At 46.1% G+C, this 21,671-nt stretch overlaps 1 protein-coding gene across 12 annotated transcripts in view; it reads right to left on the bottom strand.

Moving 5' to 3' along the window:
* DVL1 (dishevelled segment polarity protein 1) overlaps positions 1 to 21,671 on the bottom strand; it is a 176,425-nt gene that overhangs the window by 37,985 nt on the left and 116,769 nt on the right. For 5 of the 12 annotated variants that reach the window (XM_030537313.1, XM_030537316.1, XM_030537315.1 and 2 more), the window contains exon 5: positions 14,807 to 14,900. The exons of 5 other annotated variants lie outside the window; for them this stretch is intronic. In XM_030537313.1, the coding sequence (XP_030393173.1) occupies positions 14,807 to 14,900 (94 nt within the window). Of the gene's footprint in view, positions 1 to 5,468; positions 6,012 to 11,464; positions 11,793 to 14,806; positions 14,901 to 21,671 lie in introns of those variants that run through there. 2 more of the 12 variants (XM_030537319.1, XM_030537320.1) reach the window with 2 other exon arrangements.

Here is a 21,671-nt window from a genome sequence, read left to right on the forward strand (position 1 = left end):
CATGATTTGGGTTTGTGCTTTGGTTATAAGACCACATAAAATAAATACATACCCTGCCAGGAAAGAGGGTAGGAACGGTCCATCAGATTCACAAATATTTAATAATCTCTTGCACTAATAATTCCTGTTTGAACGCTTTGCTGTGCTCCACCACCAAAGAGGCTGAAATGTTCAGAACTGCTCTGATGACTATTTATTGTTTGTGTTGCTGTAGTATTGAGTTCACAGGACTGCAGCATGGTCCCATTGTGCTGTACAAACACAGAGAAATGGCCCCTGTCTTTGTGCAAGGGATCTCATTAGGGTTGGGAAGGATGGAAAAAATCTACCGCAGCCTTGGGGTTCAGCAGCTGTTATAGTAACCAATACCCCTCTCACCTCCACCCCACATGCTGGGGCTGAGGCCAGGAATCCACAAAGATCTCCTTACACTCAAACCTCCTGTCCTTGCTGTTGTGCAGACTCCTGGGGACAAGGTGAAGGAAAAATCATGAAAATGAATAGCAACGTGATTGCAATAGCAGAACCTGAACACATCCAGCAGCTGGCGGAGAAACGCAAGAGTGGAGGTGGTCACAACGCCAGCAGATATTTGCAAATCAGCCTGGAGCTGGGTCTTCAGCAAACACCGCAGATAAACACTAGGATTAAGGAAACCCATCTATCATAATCCATCATTCTGGGTCAGCTGAATCTCCGTGCTGTGTTTCTGTCTGAACCGGCTGCTAAGGATTCTCCATTCCCATTCAGAGGAGGGCTCCTGGACTTGCCAATAAACATCAGGTTTCCAGTTTATTTTATCAGCTGTGCTGGACGGGGCACCCTTATTGTGCAAACCAAAATACTGGAACACACACGGCAGCATTCGGAGCGAAAGAACAGCTTCTCCTCACACCCCCAATGCCATCCCTGGAAAAGTCAGTTTACCAGAAACTGGCCAGGGGTTGCATGAAAGACAGAGTGGGGGTCAGAAAAGGCTTGAGAGGCCCCGTCTAATGGTTAGCCTGACAAGGAATGATAGGAAGCAGGTTCTTGCATTATTATTGCAGCAACTTCCCAACTAAGATGGGGACCACATTGCGCAAGGCGCGCGCGCACACACACACACAGAGCAATTGTCCTTGCCTCAAACAGCTTACAATCTAAACAGACATGTCAGATGGCAGGTGGGAGAAAGGCAGGACTATTATCCCCACGTTACAGATTGGAACTGGGACACAGAGAAGGACTTGGTCTCACAGAGATATTTGCAGCAGAACTGGGCACACAACCCACATCTCTCAAGTCCCAGTCTGGTGTCTTAAATATGAAACCACCCTTCCATCCCGCCTTCCCTGTGCATTGGTTAGTGGGAATTGTTGACTGGGATGGGAAACTCCATAAGGGAAGCAGGCCCAGAGGGAGGATATTCAAAAATGGGCAAATAGGGGAGGGGAGGGATGCACCTAAGGCAGGGAGAGACCCAGACCACAACCCCAGATCCAACCACCTCTGGGATCCAGCTTTCAATTGTGTCTTGAGCTTGTTGGTATCCCCAAGGGAGGGAGAAGGAAAAGAAGAGAGCAGATTGAAGAAAGGAAGAGTAGGTGGGCTGGTCAGTCAGGGGTCGAGGAGACCAGGAGGGCACTGAAAGGATTTCAGGGACAGTCTCCATTTCCTGACCAGGGACAGCAACTCCTGCTGCCGACTCCAGGCCCTGGAACTACCCAAAGCCACACACGTTAGCATATGGTGGAAACGCAGCCACTGGAGATAAAACCCACTCTACTGGACGCTCTTTGGGCCAGGGACCATCTTTTTATCTTGTGTCTATACAGCCCAATGGGGTCCTGGTTCATGACTGGGGCTCCTAGGTGCTACAGTAGATGAGGAAAATAAAACTAGTCTCCCTGTTGTCTTGTCTGTGTAAACCTTGTCCTTCTTCAATCCAGTTCCTATAATCTTTTCCATGGTTCCTCTAATCTCAGGCTAAGTTCTGTGGGGCAGAGCATGTTCCTTATTCTAGCTTTGCAAATCACTGGGGAAATTTCTGCCAGCCCTACTGCACAGTGTTTTGGCTCACCCCAGTGCAGTGCAGTAGCAGTGTTTAGCTGAGTAACCCAGCAAAAACCCACCCTAATGTTGAGCCCTAAAAAAATGACTATGTCGCCATCCACTTCAGCAGTGTTTTAAGGGATATAAACCTCTGAAAACTGGGGCTAAACAACTGAATGCCCCAAAATTCAAAAGATTCTATCTTGAGCCATTGGGTGCAGAGACTGTTTCCCTGATGTGTGCGCACAGCCCCTAGCACAATGGGTCTCTGATCTCCAAGTAGGGTCCTCACCCCGCCGGCACTACGGGAATAGAAAGAATCTATCATTTAAACATAGCAATGTGGAGTCAATACCCAGACAAGAAGAACCTATAGCAAAGCCATGGGACCTCCCAAGCCACCTCACCACATGCAGACCCAAGACCGAGCAGAACTGCTAGCGAGAGCTGACGGCATATCATTTGCTGACAACAAACCGGGAGCGAAGTCTTGCTCCCTCTGAAGTTTTGTTGCTGGCTGCAGCTTTCCAGATTCACTAGCTGCCTCCTACTTTACCATGGACAGACTGAATCACTTTGTTCTTTCTGAATCTTAAATGTCTATTGTTCATACGGGAGCTGTATATAAATCAGAAGCAGCACGGGTCCAAAACACTAACCCCCAGGAGCCCCACTTTATACTTCCCCATTAGACAAAACCCCCTTCATTACTTTTCTTGCCCTCCCTGAGTTCCCTCTGCTATTCGTCGGTTGCAATTTATAAAACCAACCCCACCAATGGGAGCGGATCATTTTTATTTCATTTGGTGGAGCTGACGTTAAACAGAGCCCTGATCTTAAAAACAAGCCCCCATTGGGGAAAGCTTTTCCAGCTTCGATTGGCTGGAGCATGAAGATCACATAAAAGCTGCGGGGCCAGATTTTCATCTCAGGTACAGGGGTGTGAATGGGAGATGAATCTGGCCAACAGGCTGCACCAAAAGGAGAAAGCTTATTTATATTCAGCTTTGATTTTTAAGCATGTAGCTTTTGAGGCCAGTTGCATTTGTCGTGTTCCCTTTTCCCCTCTGGTTGCAGAACTGTTCTCTATTTTTGCAGCTGTAGGACTCTGTGCATAAGTTCGGGCTGCCCCCAGCACTCATTACTCCATGTTCACTGTGGAAGCCTCAAATCCACCCCTGGCAGTGACTAGATAGCATAGATTCTTAATTCTATTCAGAGTGGGTGGTCCAAGAGCTTTTACTACTGCGGGTCCCCTTTTCCTCTGTATAATTCCATCTTGCATTCTCTTCACCGCTGAAAACTCCACATGTCATCATTTATGGGAGGGTTAAAGAGGGATATTTATCGCCTGCAACCTCCAAGCACTCTCTTAGCCCACACAGCTGGGAAGGGCACTCACTTCCACAACCAGGCCTCCCTCACCACAGAGCTCCTCATTCATAATGGAGTGTTTAGCCAGTGAATTTTTCTGTTCACAAACTGTCAGTGAGCAGATGGTTAGATCATCCTTGAATTTGTCATTCAGAATTCTTTGCCAAATAATGCTGATGGATAATTCTGGGCCAGTAGCTCATTTGGCTTGCAAAGAAGATCCACCATTCAAAATGCTAGACTTTTTGATTAGTCACAGAGGTCACATGGCAGGGTTTTGTTCTCTCATTGGAGGAGCGTAGCTCTTAGAATCAGGTTTCAGGTGAGAATCCTTGCAACTGCAATTTGTTATTTGCTTCCTTTTTACACTCTTGCAACGCTTGCTCAGAATTCATTGATCCCACAAACCTCAGTGCTAATAAATTCACTCACCAGGACATCCACAGAAAACAAACAAATGCTCATAGCAAATTTGCCTCAAAATTCAAACTAATATTGATATGAGTTTATTTTTGAAGCTGTCAGTGTCTCATTGTCTAACACTAGGGTCTGGTGTAGGCTTCTTGGCTACTCCTATAATATGGTTTTAAGCAGTATTTCTCTATAAGAAAACACTATTTTCCTGTGCATTGCCTGGCTCAAGATTTATGAAGGATTACAACACAGCATGAGCACATTGTTCACTGCGATTATCTCGCACTCTGAATAATATCGACAGGAGCGGTTAGCTTTGGCATCTCAGAATATCCCATGATTTACATTTCCCTAAAGTACCTGCTCATTTTGGAGGCTATAAACTGGAAGCTGTGACTTGTATTCCAGTCAAACTGACTAGGATAGCTAATCCCACATGTAATTTTTAGACTCAAACCATTTCCCCATTCATTTTCAGGTAAATAATTTATCCCAGAAAAACCCCATCCGTTCACAGCCACTATGAAGAATTAATGGCCCCCATCAATGTGCTATGCTCTTTAGTTCTCAAGGGGGGCTTTTCAGATGGAGGACCATTCTAAAAGCAGGCAGAATTTTAACCAGCTGAGTGCTGCTTCACATACCTGGGACAAACACACACCTAACAGGGCTTATCTGTATACTGGGCAAGTTTCCTTCAAAGCTCTGACCTTCCAATGAAATACTAGTGTTTAAAAATACACAAGGCAAGTGCCATACGGCGGCTGAACCTGTGGTTAGCAGTGAAAGGGTTAAACATGGATCCATTTGCACTTGTTCTTAAACTTTCCTCAGTTTCCTGGTCACTTCGTTGGTGATCAGAGAGTCTCGCTCTACACCAGGTGTTCCCTTTCATGGCCCATATTCTCTTTCTACTCAGTCTTGTGGTGAAATCATAGGGTTGGAAGAAAACAAAGCTCTGGAAAGCAGCTGGGAGCAGGGGAGTGGGAGTCAGGACTCCTGGGTTCTATTCCTGCCTCGGTCAGTGCTTGGCTGACACACCTTGGACAAGTCTCAATCTATCTGTGCCTCAATTTGTCACATAAAATGAGGTGAAGCTGCTTCCCAAGCCATCATGAGATGTTTATAAAGCCCTTGGAGATCCAAGGCAAAAGCCATGGGAGTGCTCAGGGCTTGCAGAGTAAAAATCTTGCCAATTGAGTTTGATGAGCCACTCCCTTCTCCCTGCCCACCGTTCGCACACCGAGAATGGGCCTCTCACTGCTGCTCACTAAACGTTTAATAGCAGGGTGCTGGGGGGCGGGGTTGTTTGCGCCAAGAGTACATATGAATTTTTAGTGGGAGCAGTGTTTGGCAATGCCCCCCCCACCCTCAGTGTTAAACAAGCTCTTTCCTTCAGATGGATACAGATGGGAACATAAAAATACTTAGCACTCACAGGAGGCTGTCTCTCTCCAAAGGACATTACAAACATGAAATTATTTAAACCCCCAATATGCTGCAGGAGGCAGGTGTGTGTTCTCACCATTTGACAGACTGCCTCGGTTTCCCTGTCTAATGACCACACGGTTACAAAACGCCCTTGCAGGAGCTGTGATCTGTTTGACTGCATGGAAGCCTCAGTTAAGACGGCTCTTGATACCTACAGTGATACACGCGGGGCTGAGCTTCTGGGTAGCATCTGATTGGTTCCAGTGGTCTGGTCAGTGGGTGACACCACTTGTGGCAATGTCTCCTATTGTGACTGGGTCTCGGAGGGGAACGTTGCTGCTGCTGCTGCTGCTGTCGCCACCTCTGCTGCTGCTGCCTCTCCTGCCGTGGCCGGCTTCCCCCAAAACATTCCAGAAAGGTGGACGTGACCATGTCCCTGCCCACCCCGGGGCCCGTGAAGCAATCCGCAGTATGCACGTGACAGCCGCGCCGTGCAACTCAAGCAACCAAATCCAGAGGCAAAAAATTCTCCAGCTCTGTGCATTAAAAATAACTCTACTCCTGAAAAGAAGGTGGCGTTCAGAGCTCCATCTGGGGCATTAAGCCAATTCTTTGCCTGAAGACTCAGAGATTATGGGGGAGTGGGGGGAAATCTGCACGCTCTTTCTCCATGACATAATCCCAAGGATGCTTGTGCCCGAAGGGCAGCCAATCTGGTGAGCACTGGATCTTCAAGGGACTGGGGAAACAGAACATAAATCATTTGCATGAGCTTTTTCACATGGCTGTTCCCTGAACATGCTTTGCACTCTCTCTTTCATGGATCATCTCTGAAGAGTCCAATCCTTTTACAGACACATTTTTAATGGGATCCCTAGAATATACGCTATAGTCCTCTTTATCCAAATAAGCCACGCATAAGCACAGCTTTGGAATTTGCAGGATTACTTTTTACTCTATACTCAGGCTTCAGGAGATTATGATGATTTGGGGATTATTATTTTTAAATTGTTTCTGATTTTTAATGTATTTTAGAAATACAGTTCGGGCCTAACTACACTGGCTGATTTTTCTATTTTAATATAGCTGTTTAAATTCTTTATTCATTTTGCCTGTATTAACACTACTACTACTACCAAACAATAAAAATAGTATCTTTACAGTACACACATGGGGATTCCCTTCTTATAAATTTGTTCAGTTTCACATACACATTAGTATCTAACATGAGCATTGGCAGGTTGCTCAGACAAAATTCTGTCAATTATATTGGTTTAAATCTACAGTGACTCCATTGACTTGTATTTGACAAAGGATAAAACACACAGACTGCTGTCAGAGATATTGTCCGTTTATAGTGGTGGAGGCATTGCTTACAATGTACAATAGATCAAATTCTGGTCTCACTCCCACCAGTGTAAATCCAGATTAACCTTCAGTGAAGTCAACAGGAGTTTGGAATGTGTAAGGACCACAAAATATAGCCTGACAGACTTTGAGATCCTACAAGTTATGTCCCCAATTCAAGAAGTGACAGAGCATGTGCTTAAATACTTCTTATGCTAAGTGTGTCCTTATACCCCATTGACTTCAACGCGTGCTTGAGTTGTTTCCTGAATCAGGACACTTGGGCAAAGGTCGCACTTTCATTCAAGGCAAAATAACTATTGACTTCAGTGGGAACTTTGCTTGAATAAGATCTACAGGATCAGGTCCTAGAAATCAGTTATTTAATGCCACCTCCCCTGGAGTCAATGTGAAATTAATCATAGAACATCTTCTGTGTGACGGATTTCGAAGATCTTTGTACGTGTTTTATCTCAAGCTACACACCCTGGCGCTACCACCAGGTGCTCCAGCCCAGTGTAAAGAGGCAGCGTTTGCTGAGGAACTGTTTCCATTCAGAAAATTAAGGGCCAATGCATCAGATGAACTTCCTCAGTTCCCAAAGACACCAACTGGAGTTGCAGTGGCTCAGCTCCTTTCAAGCTTTGGCTCTACGCTTATACCCCATTTCAGGGAGGTTTTCATATTCCACGACTGCCTTCTTCACCGACTGGGTCACTAGGACACAGAGACAGCTACGTCTCCTACCCCGGGGATGACGGGACATTTAAAGAGAGCTTGCAGCTTTGTCACAAATCCCTCCAACTCCTTTTCTTTGCTTGCTTTTCTTTAAATTACCCCTCAGAAGCAGAGCAAAGGAAATTGGGGAGGGGAGTGGAATATGGAGGGGAGTGGAATATAGAGGTGCTAGTTTAACAGAGAAAAATAATGTACATTCTTGGTATCACAATTATTAATAGTAGTATGACAGCACCTAAAGACTCCTATATGGTACTTTACGTGCTCTATATTACTGCGTATGCTAGATTTAAACAGATATAACACAACTCTAAGAACTGGGATCTTATATCCTCAAACTACTTTTTTCTCCATTTACAGTAAGTAGCATTGTCTAGGTTTCTTACCACCCAACACAGTGACTCTGCTAGGACATGCAACTTACTGATTTCCATGCATGCAGCTCACTTCTTTTAATAAAATTAAAAGATTTAAGAAAATACCTATCCCGCTCCCCTCCCACCTCTGCCTTATTTTTCTATTCATATTCCAATGGTTACATTAAAAAACATTTAAACAATTTACAAAACTTTTTACCTAAACAATACGTGTTGTTGAAAACTTCCCCATTGCTTTCAAACTATAACATTTTAGCACCTCATATAGCAAGAGACTTTTGGAAATATACTTTCACTTTTGACAAAATCATGGCCTTTGATCAGAAATACTATTTAAATAATCCTTCCCATGGGGTTTGAACAGAGCAGAGGTCAATAACCCTTAACTAGAGAAAGGGACACTATTGTTCTGCAAAGACATCACAACTGAGTTGCTGGTGTTTTGTTTTGTTTTAAAACTATAAAGGATTTTTATGATTAATGTCTTTCAAAGTTTGTACAACACTGAAGCAAGAAAGTGGAGAGCAAGAGAGATCTCTCACACACACACACACACACCCCTCTCTCTCTAAAACCCATCCTACATATTCATGCACCTCCTGAATTTTTCCTCAACAGCACATACCAAAAGCTACTCACTTTAAAGCTCCTTCCAGCAATACGCTCAGTAAGCTGCTATATATACTTACTTTAAAGCACAACTTCAGCTGACTAGACTGGGCAGAAGAAACTTCAGCCTGGGCTTCCTAAGAAATCCTTCTTAAAATGCGCACACACAACCAAACCTCAAAGTGCCTAAAGACACCTGAGCCAGTGGATCAGTGAGACACTACAGTCAGCCGTCACTCTGCCTTCACTGTAGACACAGCTGCATCAGGGAGAGCCAAACCAATGAGGGGGAAGCTATGCAAATGTTCCGGTGATGTACTCTCTTCCCAGGGCCTCTGGCACACACATTGTGGCCCTGATGAATAGTCCTTCAGCGCTGAGTCCCCAAAGGGCAGTGCTGGAAGACAGGTAGACTTCTCTCCAGCAAGCAGCTGACATATGCTGGCCAACAAAGGGGTCTGTTGGGAGAAGGCACGTTCTCCTGATCAAAGCCACAGGCCATGCGCTGCTTTGACAAGAGGAAAGAAACACCGTGTTTCTACTTTCAATGGCGTAAGCTCAGCACAAAGCACGGCAGCCTAATACGCTTGCAAACAAACATTCTCCTCCACTACCTCTGTACCCCCCACCACCGCGTCTGCGAAGGAAGCTAGAGATAATTCCGCCCATTATCCCTCAGGCTTGTTGAGCCAGAATAAAAGGTGGCAGCAAATGGAATCAGCTCACCAAAGAGGCTGCCGGGACGCAGTTTGCGATGTCTTGTGTTAACTCGGCTGAAATCAGACAAATATGAAATGGAAAAAACAAAGGAATTTCTTTGGGGTGCAGAGAGTGGGAAGGGAAGCAGAGGCTCCAACCATTCCTAAAAACAACAGACAGGATAAGCGCTACTTGGCAGCACTGAGATTCCTCCTAAACGAAGAGAAACACCCCCAAGGCCAGTCACATATGGTCTCTTTTGACTCACATGCTTAGTTGTATAGCATGATGTTCCCCATACATAAAGAACACAACAGGTACCAGAGCAGCAGCCGTGTTAGTCTGTATCCGCAAAAAGAACAGGAGTACTTGTGGCACCTTAGAGACTAACAAATTTATTTCAGCATAAGCTTTCCTGGGCTACAGCCCACTTCATCGGATGCACAGACTGGAACACACAGACAGGAGATATTTATACATACAGAGAACATGAAAAGGTGGAAGTATGCATACCAACAGGAAGAGTCTAACCATTGAGATAAGCTATCATCAGCAGGAGAAAAAAAAACCTTTTGAAGTGATAATAGAGATGACCCATAGAAGGTGTGAGGAGAACTTAACATAGGGAAATAGATTCAATTAGTGTAATGACCCAACCATTCTCAGTCTCCGTTTAAGCCTGAGTTAATTGTATCTAATTTGCATATTAATTCGACTTCAGCAGTCTCTCTTTGGAGTCTGTTTTTGAACAGGTACCAGTGGCTTTCGTTGTAGATTAAGGAAAACCACCAAAAAAAAAAGGAAAGAACAAAGTTTCTCTGCAAGATTCTCCACTGCCCTGAATTCCCTTCCTGCCCTATCTCCCCATGGAGACATCAGGCATATGGAAAACTCAGGCAGACTTCTTCCCTATCAAGGTGAAGCACACAGAGAAACAGAATCCTGGCTGCACACGTCACCTACACTATCCAGGACTAACAAACCGTCCCCAAAGTTATACTTGGCACATGGATTCTTCCAAGGCACTCAAGTACCATGGCAACGAATGTCATACATAAGCCCATGGGGATGGATCGGTTAGATGGGTAATATATATTATCTGACATGACTTTCTCCATCGCAGAGAGAGGTGAGGGTGGCTGCTTGTTATGCAGCTCTGGGGGCACAACACCTGGAAGGCTGCATTGAGATCTGAGCACTGAAAGACGCTGATGTGACAAAGGCAGGTCAGAGAGGAGCAAAGAGTCTGGGCACTGGAGCGGCTGACTTACGAGGGAAGACGAAAAGAGTTAAATCGGTATACTGCATCCTGTGGCTAACAACCGATATCTATCACCAGGGCTGAGCCTTTCCTCTGTGCCACGTCCAAGTAGCTAGACTTGGCCCAGAGCAAGGGGCAAGGAGTGGAGGAATCCTCTATCCCAGGCCATGGAGAGGCAGTGGTGCCACTTGGTGCCTTTGATAGGAACTGCCAGAGTATATCACACCCACCGTCCACCTAGTCCAGCGTCCTGACTCTGGCAGCAGCCGGTACCAGATGCTGCAGAGGCAGGTGTTAGAACACGGCAGTAGCAGAAGTGGGATAACCTGCCCCCTACATTAGCCCTTATCCTCCTCTCTAATAGCTAGAGATTGGCTTTAACTCTGAAGCACGAGCTTTACCATCCCTTCTGAAAAGTTTGTGAGCGCTGACTATAGCAACGCCAGCGATTCCCAGCATTTTTAAAATCTTGCTAAGTCCTTGGCCTCAGTGGCTACCCGTGGCAAATTCAGTCATGTCCATTCGACAATACTTAGTTTTGGGTTACTTCTTGACCTTGGCTCAGTTTGAACTGGAGACCCGGAAGCCAAAGGCCCCCCGCTCCCCATTCCCAGCCTCAAGCCCATTCCGTCCCTCCGTCGTCACACTTTAGACGCGGCCTGAAAGAGAAGAGCTGCCAAGACTCTCCAGTAGGAAGCAGCAGATTCTGTAAATGTTTGGGCTCCAGTTCTGCAGCATCAGGCCCAGCACTACACAGCTGCTGCATCTGAAGGTGCTAAAAGTCTGCCTTAAGCGCCACCCCCACCAAATGCAAACACAGTATGGTCTCTCCTACCTCCGGCCTTTCATTCCTAACTAAAAACCACCTCCTCTTGGGGAGCTGTTTAATTAACAGCTGCAACCAAGTCTTGCGGCCTGCGGACATTTCGGAGGGAGCAACTGGCAGAAGGGGCGGCTCCATGGGCAAAAACTACGTCTATCATCGGGTTAGTGCAACTTTGCAATTGCCATGTGCTCAAACGTTCCTACTGCAAGAAACAAGGAACCAAGGCATTAAAGAAATGTCCAAATGGTAACTGGTGTCTGTTTAGAACTGAGCATGGAAGTGGAGTCAGGGCGATTATCTGAGCAATGCTGCGAGAAAGCAACTTAAACGTCCTTTATCTAATCAATTGCTCACCTGCAGGCGGCTGCCACTCGTTTCTCCAAAAAGCAGAGGCTCCAACTGCTTTAATCCACTGCTGACAAGCTGCACTGAAAACCAGAGTCGAGCAGAGAAGGTGCAAAGACACACAGAGGCCACCTTCCCTCCAGTTCCCTCCATGTGAAGAGCCATCAAGAGGTAAGCTGAGGCATGAATGAAATCCTCTTGAGCTCAGCTGATCCAGAAAGGCTCTTTCACTGGCCCCTTTGGCTGATGCAGTGGCTAAGCTACAAGCTGGCAACGCTGAGCTCTGGAAACCTGAGACCCTGAGGTAAAGATACATTAGGGGCCAGATCCTCAGCTCAGCTTGACTTCAGTGGAGCTCTGTCAACTTACAGCGCCTGACAATCTGCCCCAAGTGCATTGATTGAGTCTCATCTTATTAATTTGCTCAGTGGAACATGTACACTCCCAAATCGGCTGCTGGCCTTTTAAAGCTCCATAATCAGAAATAATCATGGACCCATTTAAAATGATTCCACAGACTTTGGGGGCCCAATTTGTCCTAGTACGAAGCAACAACTGCACCCCCAAACCTACAGGTGATCTCACCTGCCGATACATTTCACGCACAAGGCACAGCTGGCACCCCCAAAAGATCATGGCACTGCGCACGCAGCCAGCTGCAAGTGCCAGCTAGTGCTAAAGAATTAAATACTACCTAGCTCTTATATAGTGACTTTCACGAGTAGGTCTCAAGGGTATTGAAGTCCAATAGGGAAAACACAGAGATCCACCAGTTAGGAATAGGGTTTTCAGGAGGTAGGCACCCAATCTTAGGCTCCTTTGAAAAGGCCAGTCAGAGCCAACAGAGGCCAGAGCATAAAGATTCAGTACAATATTCGTTACTGCATTGCCTAAATAGCAACTGTTAAAACATTTAACAAGCGCACCACATAGCAGACACATTTACTAACATCGACTGTGGTGGAACCAACCGGGGCATTCCTCCGCAGGTTATTATGCTTTATTGTCAGTGCAGCTGCTTCCCTGCTTTGCTATCGTAAAACTGCAAGTGAAATAAAATGGGGAGTGTAAAAATGCTGCTAATCTAGGTAAACGGGATTGAACCATTGGCTTCACTGGGGGTGGGTGGCAGGGGAGGAGGGAGAAGGAAAGCAGAGCAGCGAGGCAGGCCTGGCTCATTTTCAGGGGAGGTGATCAAGAGGAGTAACTCATCCGCTAGGTTCTAAGGGTTTGAAGCCTGTTCCATTTGGGGTTGGGGGATCGAAGTGGTTCTGCTAATCAGCTCCGCAGCCCTTGAGACTCAGAATTCACTTCGTTAAAAAGCAGATTATGTTAAACGGGCAGCTGTGTCTCCAACCAACGGCAGCCTCTTAATCCAGGCGTGCTGGATAGCTGAGCGGTGTGCTTGTTCCCACACCGGTGTCTGTCTGAAAAAAAATAATTCTGAAGGGAAACAAGGTCAAGTCCGTCAGCCAGGACTAAAGACGGCTCCAGTGCTGAGCCCTGCCCGCAGGTCTCTAGAGAAAGGTTAGGTTAGAGGTATTTTATCAAAGACAAACTCAATGGAAAGTAATTACACAAGAGAGGGGAAACATGAAAAGGCCTGTTCTGTCCTTGCAGGGCATGCTTGCTTCTCCTCCTCGGGCGAGCAGAGTGTGCCCAGCTAAATAGCTAAGAGAGGCTACAGGCCTGGATCTTCTAGGCAATTGTCATCTTCAGATTCCCTTTTGAACTCCCACCCTGGAAACGGAACCATGCAGAGGCCAGATCCTCAGCTAGGACAAAATGCCACAGCTCCAGGCACGTCAGTGAGTGATATGGTTCTGCACCAGCTGAGACTCCAGCCCCTGGCTTTTAAAGTCCTCAAGATGGGTCAGCATTGTTAAGTGCCAGGTGTGTTTATGATGCTATGTAGACAAAATAATTATAAGGATGAACCTATCTGGATAAGTTAAGAACCTCTGATTGCCACCCACTTCCCAAACCCACGCTGGTAAGGAACCCCTTTTGAGCTCTGTAATCATTTGTTACATTTTTTTCCCTTGGGGCTTGTCATTTTTCAGCAGCCAGCGCACAGCTGGGCTTTGGCTGGGGCTGGAAACGGAACAGTTGAACGGCTGCTCCAGAGAGAGACTTCCAGCCCGAGTTTGCAGATCAGAGAGGTACTGATCGTTCGGGTAAGCATCCACGCTCCGAGTAACTCCATCGAAACCAAGAACGCCAAGCTTGTCGTTCGTGTATCACTGGTTTACTACAGAACATGCTTCCTGCTGCTATTTATCAGTCACCCCGAGCCCCACCTCCCTCCTATTTGTTGCGTGCTAGTTTCGGCAAAACGATAATGCACATTTCATCTTCAGGCTTTTACCTGGGGCCTGATTCTCTTTTACACCAAGTCCCCTTTAAAGTTGCTCTATGCTATCAAAGCAGTGTAAAGCGGGGGCAGGTATAATATGCTCCCACGCTAAGCAGGGGTGACAGTAAGTTAAAGGACTTACCGGTACGCCAGAGTCCTGAGCAGGGGCGTGGCCTCAACCGCCAGAGGCAGGACCTTTAAATCACCTGGTGCTACCAGCTGCAGAGGCGGCTGGGAACCCTGAGACTCAGGGGCGATTTAAAGGGCCTGGGGCTGTGGCCGCCACTACCACAGCGGAGCTCCGGGCCCTTTAAATCGCTGCTGGAGCCCTGTCGCCGCTATCCAGGGCTCTAGCAGCAGGGCTTGGGAGGCCATTTAAAGGGCCCTGTGCTCCAGCTGCTGCAGGGAGCCCCGGGCCCTTTAAATCACCAGCCTGGGGAAGCCGGTCTGGTCCGGCACAGCATACCGGACAGAACCAGCTTACTTTCATCTCTGACGCTCAGACACCGTTACACTGCCAGAGTGGAATAAATGGACTTTGGGTCTTCTCTACACAGGAGGTTTTTCAGTATCCCCTGAGATGTGAATGTGAATAGCTATAGTTACACCAGTATCTCTTGTGCATATGCATGTCCACAATGCATTTTTTTTCTGGTTTCACTATGTTCCCTGGGAAGGGGTTTAAGCCAAACCAAAAAAACCCCACCACTCTCCAGTGTCCACATGGGGTTTATACTGGTATAACGCTGCCTGTGTCACTGGGACAGTTTTCCCAGGTAGACAAACCCTAAGTGTAAACAAGAATCCCCTCCCTTTGTCTCAGCCATTCCCAGCGCAAACACATCCTGCCGTTTCTGTCTCCCTTGTACCCAGTACCCATCTGAGAATTCAATGCCTAACCCACTAATGGCCAGGGACTTTCTACCCTCCTTGACCCCGAGCTCCTATTGCTTCATTAGAGGAAGCAGAATCCGTTGAGACGATCAGACAAGAACCTTTCAATCTGTCATGACGATTAGGAGAAGACATTGCTCCGGAGGTTAAAGTGCGTTCTCCTTGGCTTTCATCAACAGCTGAGAAGGTCTCACCCTGAGGGACAAAAGCACTTCAAAGTGTGGAATCAAACAAGCCTTGAAAGGGGGCAGCGGAGCAGAGGCATCTGCACCAGAAACTTAGAAAGGGTTCTCCATTAGCCCCGTGTAGAACAGCAGGGAGGCCAGGGCGGGCAGAAATCGCAACTAACCCTAAACCTCAGAGAGGAGATGACAAAGCTCTAGCTATCCAGGGGGTCCTCCATCAATTATAGGCAGACACTGAAATCCATTCCAACACATGCCACCTCCCCTCCAGCAGCTGGGTCCAGGCCTGTGAGCACAACTGGACCCAGCCTGTGAGCCTGTGAGCACAGGACACAGTCGTTACTGGGCAGGTAAGGGGAGAAGAGGGCGTATTAGAGCCTCATAGCCATGTTGTGCTCCCTGCTTGTCTGTGTGTTGTATGCACCTGCCATCTGTTCTCTTGTGCTTGGACTGGGAGCTCTTCAGGGCAGGGACGGGCTCTGTTTTGCATTTGCACAGCACCTAACACGATGGGGATGTGGCTGCAGCGATACAGACCAATAAAACAAACTCTGACAGATGACGATGAAATCATGGGTTCCCTCCTTCCCTCACAGACAAGCATGCAGCCCAGCCGTGAGAGTAGCCCGTGCAAGACTTTATGCCCCTTTAGACATAAAGCAACTCACGACAGCTGTGAACAAACCCAAGCAGCAGCAAGCTGCCTCCATGTTAAAAATGAAACAAACCTGAAAACAAACCTACTCGGCAACACGAAGTCCTTGGACATGTGTGTGACTGATCCTGGAGTGTTACTGCCTCCAGTGTCAATACGGTGAGCGTTTGGTTTGGCAAGGGAACATAATCACTTACCCCTAAGAGCTTTTCCTTCAAACAGGAGTAGCCAATACATTTATTTGTCAAAGGAAATGTACCAAGAAACACAATCGCTCATGAGCGGTTTCTTCCCTACGCTGAATTAGTCTTAACTTGCCCTGGAAAATGAGTTGGATGCAGGATAATGTAACTTTCCTTTTAATAAATATCCTTTCCCAATGTTACAGCACAAGATTCCTTTCCAGTCCGCCTTCTGTACCTTAACAGATTTGCCTGCATGGTTCAGTATTTACATGTATCATCTTTCAACTGCAAATCCTAGAGCATTCTGTAAACGTCAATTACATCTCGTACAATATCCCAGGTCAAGTGTCTTTATCCCCCTTTTACGGATGGATAAACTGAAGCCCAGATAAATGAAGGGACATACCCAAAGTCACAGAGAAAGTCAGCAGGAGAAATAGAAGAATCCAGGAATCCCAACACCCAGCCCTCTGCTTTTAGTGCTAGGCAATATTTCTCAGCAGAGGAACGCTACAGCCACAAATATGTTCTCTGGGTCGGATTTTCAGAGATCCTGACCATCTGTAGCTCTAAGTGAAATTAACACCTGCAGGTTCCCAGCATCTCTGGAAAAACACACACACACACACACCTGCTATTGTATGTATCTAAATGTGTAAAACTAGTTGACAGATGGTATTTACAAATGAAGACTTTCCCGGTGCCCCTTTTTCCTAATACAACTGTTTCAGTACAGTCCTTAGTACCTCAGAGAGCTTGGGACACTGTTGGTCCTATCGAAGCAAATAGCATTTGAAATAACTACACAAACATTTCCCATATGAATCTATTTGATCTGGATTCTAATTACCCATGGACCAGGCCCGATTTTTGCATGGCGAGCTCTTGAAGAATAAACGAAGCCAGAGATGGTTGGGCGAAGCTCTTTTTCAGAAAACTACGGTTGTTTACGTTTCTGTTACAACTGGCCTGAACAAAAGGCACTGGGAATACAGATACACTGTTCTCCCCAAGGCTTAAGAACACACATACTGTAGCTGCTACTGGAAATTCGGAACAATCGCTCTTCCCAAACGTTCACAGGGCCTTGAGTGTACATGCCAGGCATCTCCCAAAGCACAGGCAATTGACCCAGCCTTTTTCATCTATCCATACAATGGTTCATTTCACCGCAGTGCAAACTCAGCACTGAAACAATAGCGTCGACACTTGACAGACGCAGACTTGTCAAAAAAAATGGCAGCAGCTATAAAACATCCTGAACGCCCATGAAAACTTGTCCCTTAATTACCTCCCTAATTAGACGTTCCACAGTCCCTTTTCTCGCTCCTCCTTGGGAAATGGACGTGGGACCTTTGTCCTAGTCAGTGAGGGGTCCCGAGAACATGTGCCAAGCAGACCTCCCACGCTTCTAATTAAGAGCCTGGCTCCCCTCTCATTTAATGGGACTTGGTCAACTTTTCCTAGTATCAAGTACTTTTGTTGCTTTAAGGGGTGGGGGACAGGAAACAAGGGGAGTCAGAGTTCTCCCCTAGTGACAGCTCCAGCCCATTCAGCCTGTGATTTTATTTGCAGACAAATCCAGAGAGAGATTTGCTACTAATTAGACCAGAAGGTGATCAGGAGAAAGACATTTCCTCATTCATATAAAACCTCAGTTTGATATAAAGGGGCTCTTGGTTTCCCCACACCAATTATTTCTGTGTCTTTAGCACCCCTTCCCTTCTCCTCCGCCACTTTTTTTTTGGGGGGGGGGAAAAGGGGAGGAAATCACATTCAAAAGGTAACTTTGCATAGGTCCGCTTACAAAGCACATCTTTGTCTGCAGGTTGGGTTTACTGTCTCTCACTCAAGAGACAGATGACATCTACATCAGCACAAATGCGCTCCTCTTGTGCTTGATGGGTAACACTCTGGTTTGGGAGCACAACAATCTAAGAATCATGCAATCCCTCTGAGGAGGACACGCTGCTCTTTGCTTCTCTTTGTTTTCCAGCCATTTTATGACACCTGGGGGATCGGTAGACAGAGATTAGCGTGTGCATCACATTATTTGACATCTGAGGATGTATGTTGCTCACTAATGGGAATTATTCTTTTCAAAATTACTTAACTGAGATCGCACGTTGGGAGGAAGATAAATTGGAAGGTTGGAGACCCCAGAAATCAATTATCTTGTTTCTATGTATCATGCTAGTGTGTGAGTTAGGAAAGGGGGTCAATCCCCTCTACAAGCACCTGAATCCTGACCCAAAGCCCACTGAAGTCAACATAAAGCTTCCCCAATTGACTTCATTGGGCACCTAAACACAACCCAGGCAACATCCAGTGCTGGGTGCTCTCTCAGGCCCTGATTCAGCAAAGCACTTAACATGCTTAAGGCCTATTGATGTTATTTGGCTTTAAGCACTTGCTTAATGTTAAGCGTGCGCTTAGGTGCCTTGCTGAATGGGTCAAAAGCACATTCCACAATGTTCCTTGACCCCACGGAGGCCTGGTTGGCCAGGTTGGCGGCGGGCCCGGCTGATGAGAGCTGAATGAAGAACGGATTTTTTCAGTTCAGTGGCCAAACTAAAAAAAATCTGAAAAATTCAGTTTGGCACCAAACCAGGAGGGGTGGGTTTTTTGGTTCTCTTGATGAATTAAAGGAAATGAAAAAAAAACTTTTGTTCAGGTCAAACAAAACATTTGGAATGTCAACATTTTCCAAACAACATCTGCTAATCAAAGTGTCAGTTCAAATGGACATTTCATTTCAAAATGGTTCCTTTGGACATTTTGTTTGGAAATGACATTTCCAGGGGTTTTCCCCAGTTTTTTATCCCGACCAACACTATTTGCTGAATTTGACCCACATTCACAAAGATGTTCAGAGCCCCGAGGAATGCATTTTTCAGTGAAATTTCTATTCACTGTAAAATCATCTGGCCCAGCTCTATTGCTGACATCCTTTGTTCAAACAAACTGTGATGGAAATTCATCTGACGCACCAGTCAGGCCTGCGGGAAAAACTAGGAGACTGCTCCTTCCAAAGATCACACCTCTTTAAATGCATATCACTTTACGCAATTTAAAAATCAACCCTTTGAAAATTAAGCTGGTTCCCTGGGAGAAATCACTTTCCCCAGCACCGCAATTTCTTTGATAATGATGAAGGATTTGTTTTTTAATCAGAATAGATACAGGCACAATGATGTCTGATGCCATTAATTATTTCTGTGCTATCAAATAGCAACAACATTTATGAGAAGTGTGAGTGTAGCTGGAGGGAGTGGAAAAACCTCACATGTATCATTACCAGAGTCACTCCCTGATTCAGTAAATCACAAACTCCTCTTTACTACAAACCTCTATCATCTCTGCACAATGAATATATCAGGTGGTAACCAAATTCTCTTCTAATTCTCACTTTATGCAAAGCAAGGCTTAACATTTTTTTTGAAAACTCTATGCCAAGTCAGTCATGCACTTATGAGACAATCATTCAGGCAGGGGAGATCCAGTTAAGCTTTTCCATTAAAGTACCAGAAACATTTTGCCTGTCCATTCCTGAAGATTTCCATAAGACTGCATATAGACACAAGAATTCTGCTCCAAAATGTCCTACGAACAAGGTGACTTACTTAGCCTTCTGCAAGGAGCAGGATACAAAAGAGAAATGAAAACAAACATGAAAATGTTACAGGACCAGGAAACACAACTGGTATTTGAAGCAACGGCAGACAAAAGGGCTGGAAACTCTGGCCTGCCCCAGTTGCTTTAGGCAAAGGGCAGAGTTAAGGTTACATGTGAAACCTTAACTTTGACTTTCCCTGACTTTGAAGTATTAAAGCCCCGATCTTACAATGTACTCTGCAAAGACAGTCCCCTTGCAATCACACTGAGCTCCAATTACTTCAATGAGGCACTGCATGGAGCTTACAGTGCAATCATGACCTGCTTTAATATTCTCAATGAAGCTTTCTATACACAATTTATATAAAAATACCCAAGCAATTCAACCACAGGCGGTTGGGCTCTATGAAGTGAAATTTTCTGGTCTGTATTATGCAGGAGGCCAGTTTAGATAATCATAGTGGCCCCCTTCTGGCCTTAAAATCTTTTTAACTACCCACACGTTAGAAATGAGTGTAAACACAGTACTATTCTAGTCTCTACAGGTTCTTATATCGTGTTCATCACTGCAGTATCTGAGCACCTTCCAGCAGTGCACTAAGTAATGTGAGTAGCATCGGTCACAGGTTTGCTCTCTCATCCTCTCCCCATGGGGAGGGGTGGGGGAAGATGCTTGTGCAGGAGACAATCTTGTTTTGGTAGCATGTTTTTCACATAGGCGCCCACACGCTGCTCTGCATCTATGCTACAGAAGGGTGATTAAAGAATGCACCTGGCACTTGAAGCAAACGGTGGGAAGGTGAGTGAGGGCCCTTAGACACTGGAATGAACTTCCCCAGGGACTCATGCCAGCACCCGTGAAAGCTCTGTCTTGTGCACAGACCTGAGCTATATCCTTATCGTGGAGAGCTCCCTTGTGCCAGCGGAGCAAAACGACCAACCATGGTTTTCATCCCGGCACTTTAGGCTCTTTTAAATACGCTGGGCCCAGGCCAGGGTCTTGAAATGCTGTGGGAAGCCAGTGTAGAAAACAGAAGGCAAGTCTGATGTGTTCTCAGTAGCCCATGTCGCTGAGGAGACATGCTGCAGCGGTCTGCACTAGTTGGAGTTTCCTAGGGACTGAAGCCTTCATACCCATATATATTGCAGCAGATCCATATTTGATACATCCTGCATAAGAAGCAGCTTTTTCTCCACATCACACACATCTTGTTCACATTCTGATCTGCTAAAAGGTCATGATTTTATTCATTCAATTTCATGCCTTGGCCGGTCCCATATCCCCACACAGTTTGGAAAAGAAGATAACAGTAAGCTATGGTGGGAAAAGCTACCATTAATGCAGATAGATGTATTATTTAATATCAGAGTGTATGTGTGACGAAGGGGGAATGTTCTTAATGTTTTCTCTGAATATTGTGTGGGTCCCTCAGTTTCCCCTACACATTTATCAAGTATCTAGGTGGAGGGAGAAGGGTGTGTGATGGCTGCAGAGCCCTAGAGGACCAGTGTGATGGTGTCTGTGCAGAGAATGGCCGATGCCCTGGCTCCTGGCAATCGATGGCCTGGGCCCCTCCCCTGCAAAGGTGCCAACTGAAGTTGCTGGAGAACAAAGAGATCAGGTGACCTCCTGGCCCGGGAAAGAGACAAAGGCCAGAGGAGGGGCTGGTGAGTTTCAGTTTGGAGCTGGCTGGGGAAATGGAGGGAGGCCAGAACTGGGTCTGGCTCCCTAACCCCGCAAGAAGGACCTGACTGAGGCGTCCTGTTTCTTGTACCTACAAGCTGTGTTTTGGACTATGTTCCTGTCGTCTAATAAACCTTCTGTGTTACTGGCTGGCTGGGAGTCACGGTGAATCGCAGGAAGTGGGGGGTGCAGGTCCCTGTCTCCCCCAAACTTTGCGACAGTTTGTTTCCCTTCCAACTGGAGTTTGGCTCTGTTAAGGAATGCAGAATGTGGCCCTTAGATAGGAGAGGGGAAGTAGGGCCATACACTGTGGGGATATCTGTGGCCAGGCTGCTACCAGCACATAGGGGACAGAGCTGGTTAAAATACTGTCCAAAAATACATGAAAATAGCTACTCAGCAAAACAAAAACAAACATTCACAGAAAATTTTCCATCACTGCTAGAAACGTTTCCAGTTTAACAACAAACGTTTGGCTTCACTTTCTGAAAAAACAAAAACACACACACACACACACACACACACACACACACACACACACACACACACACACACACACACTTACTTTTCCAAAAGCCAAAACATTTTCACAGGAAATTCTGAAGAATAAAAACATTTTCAGAAGTTCCCATGAGAAACAAC

Source organism: Gopherus evgoodei, chromosome 18 (genome assembly GCF_007399415.2).
Source record: "Gopherus evgoodei ecotype Sinaloan lineage chromosome 18, rGopEvg1_v1.p, whole genome shotgun sequence".
Classification (NCBI taxonomy): Eukaryota; Metazoa; Chordata; order Testudines; family Testudinidae; genus Gopherus; species Gopherus evgoodei.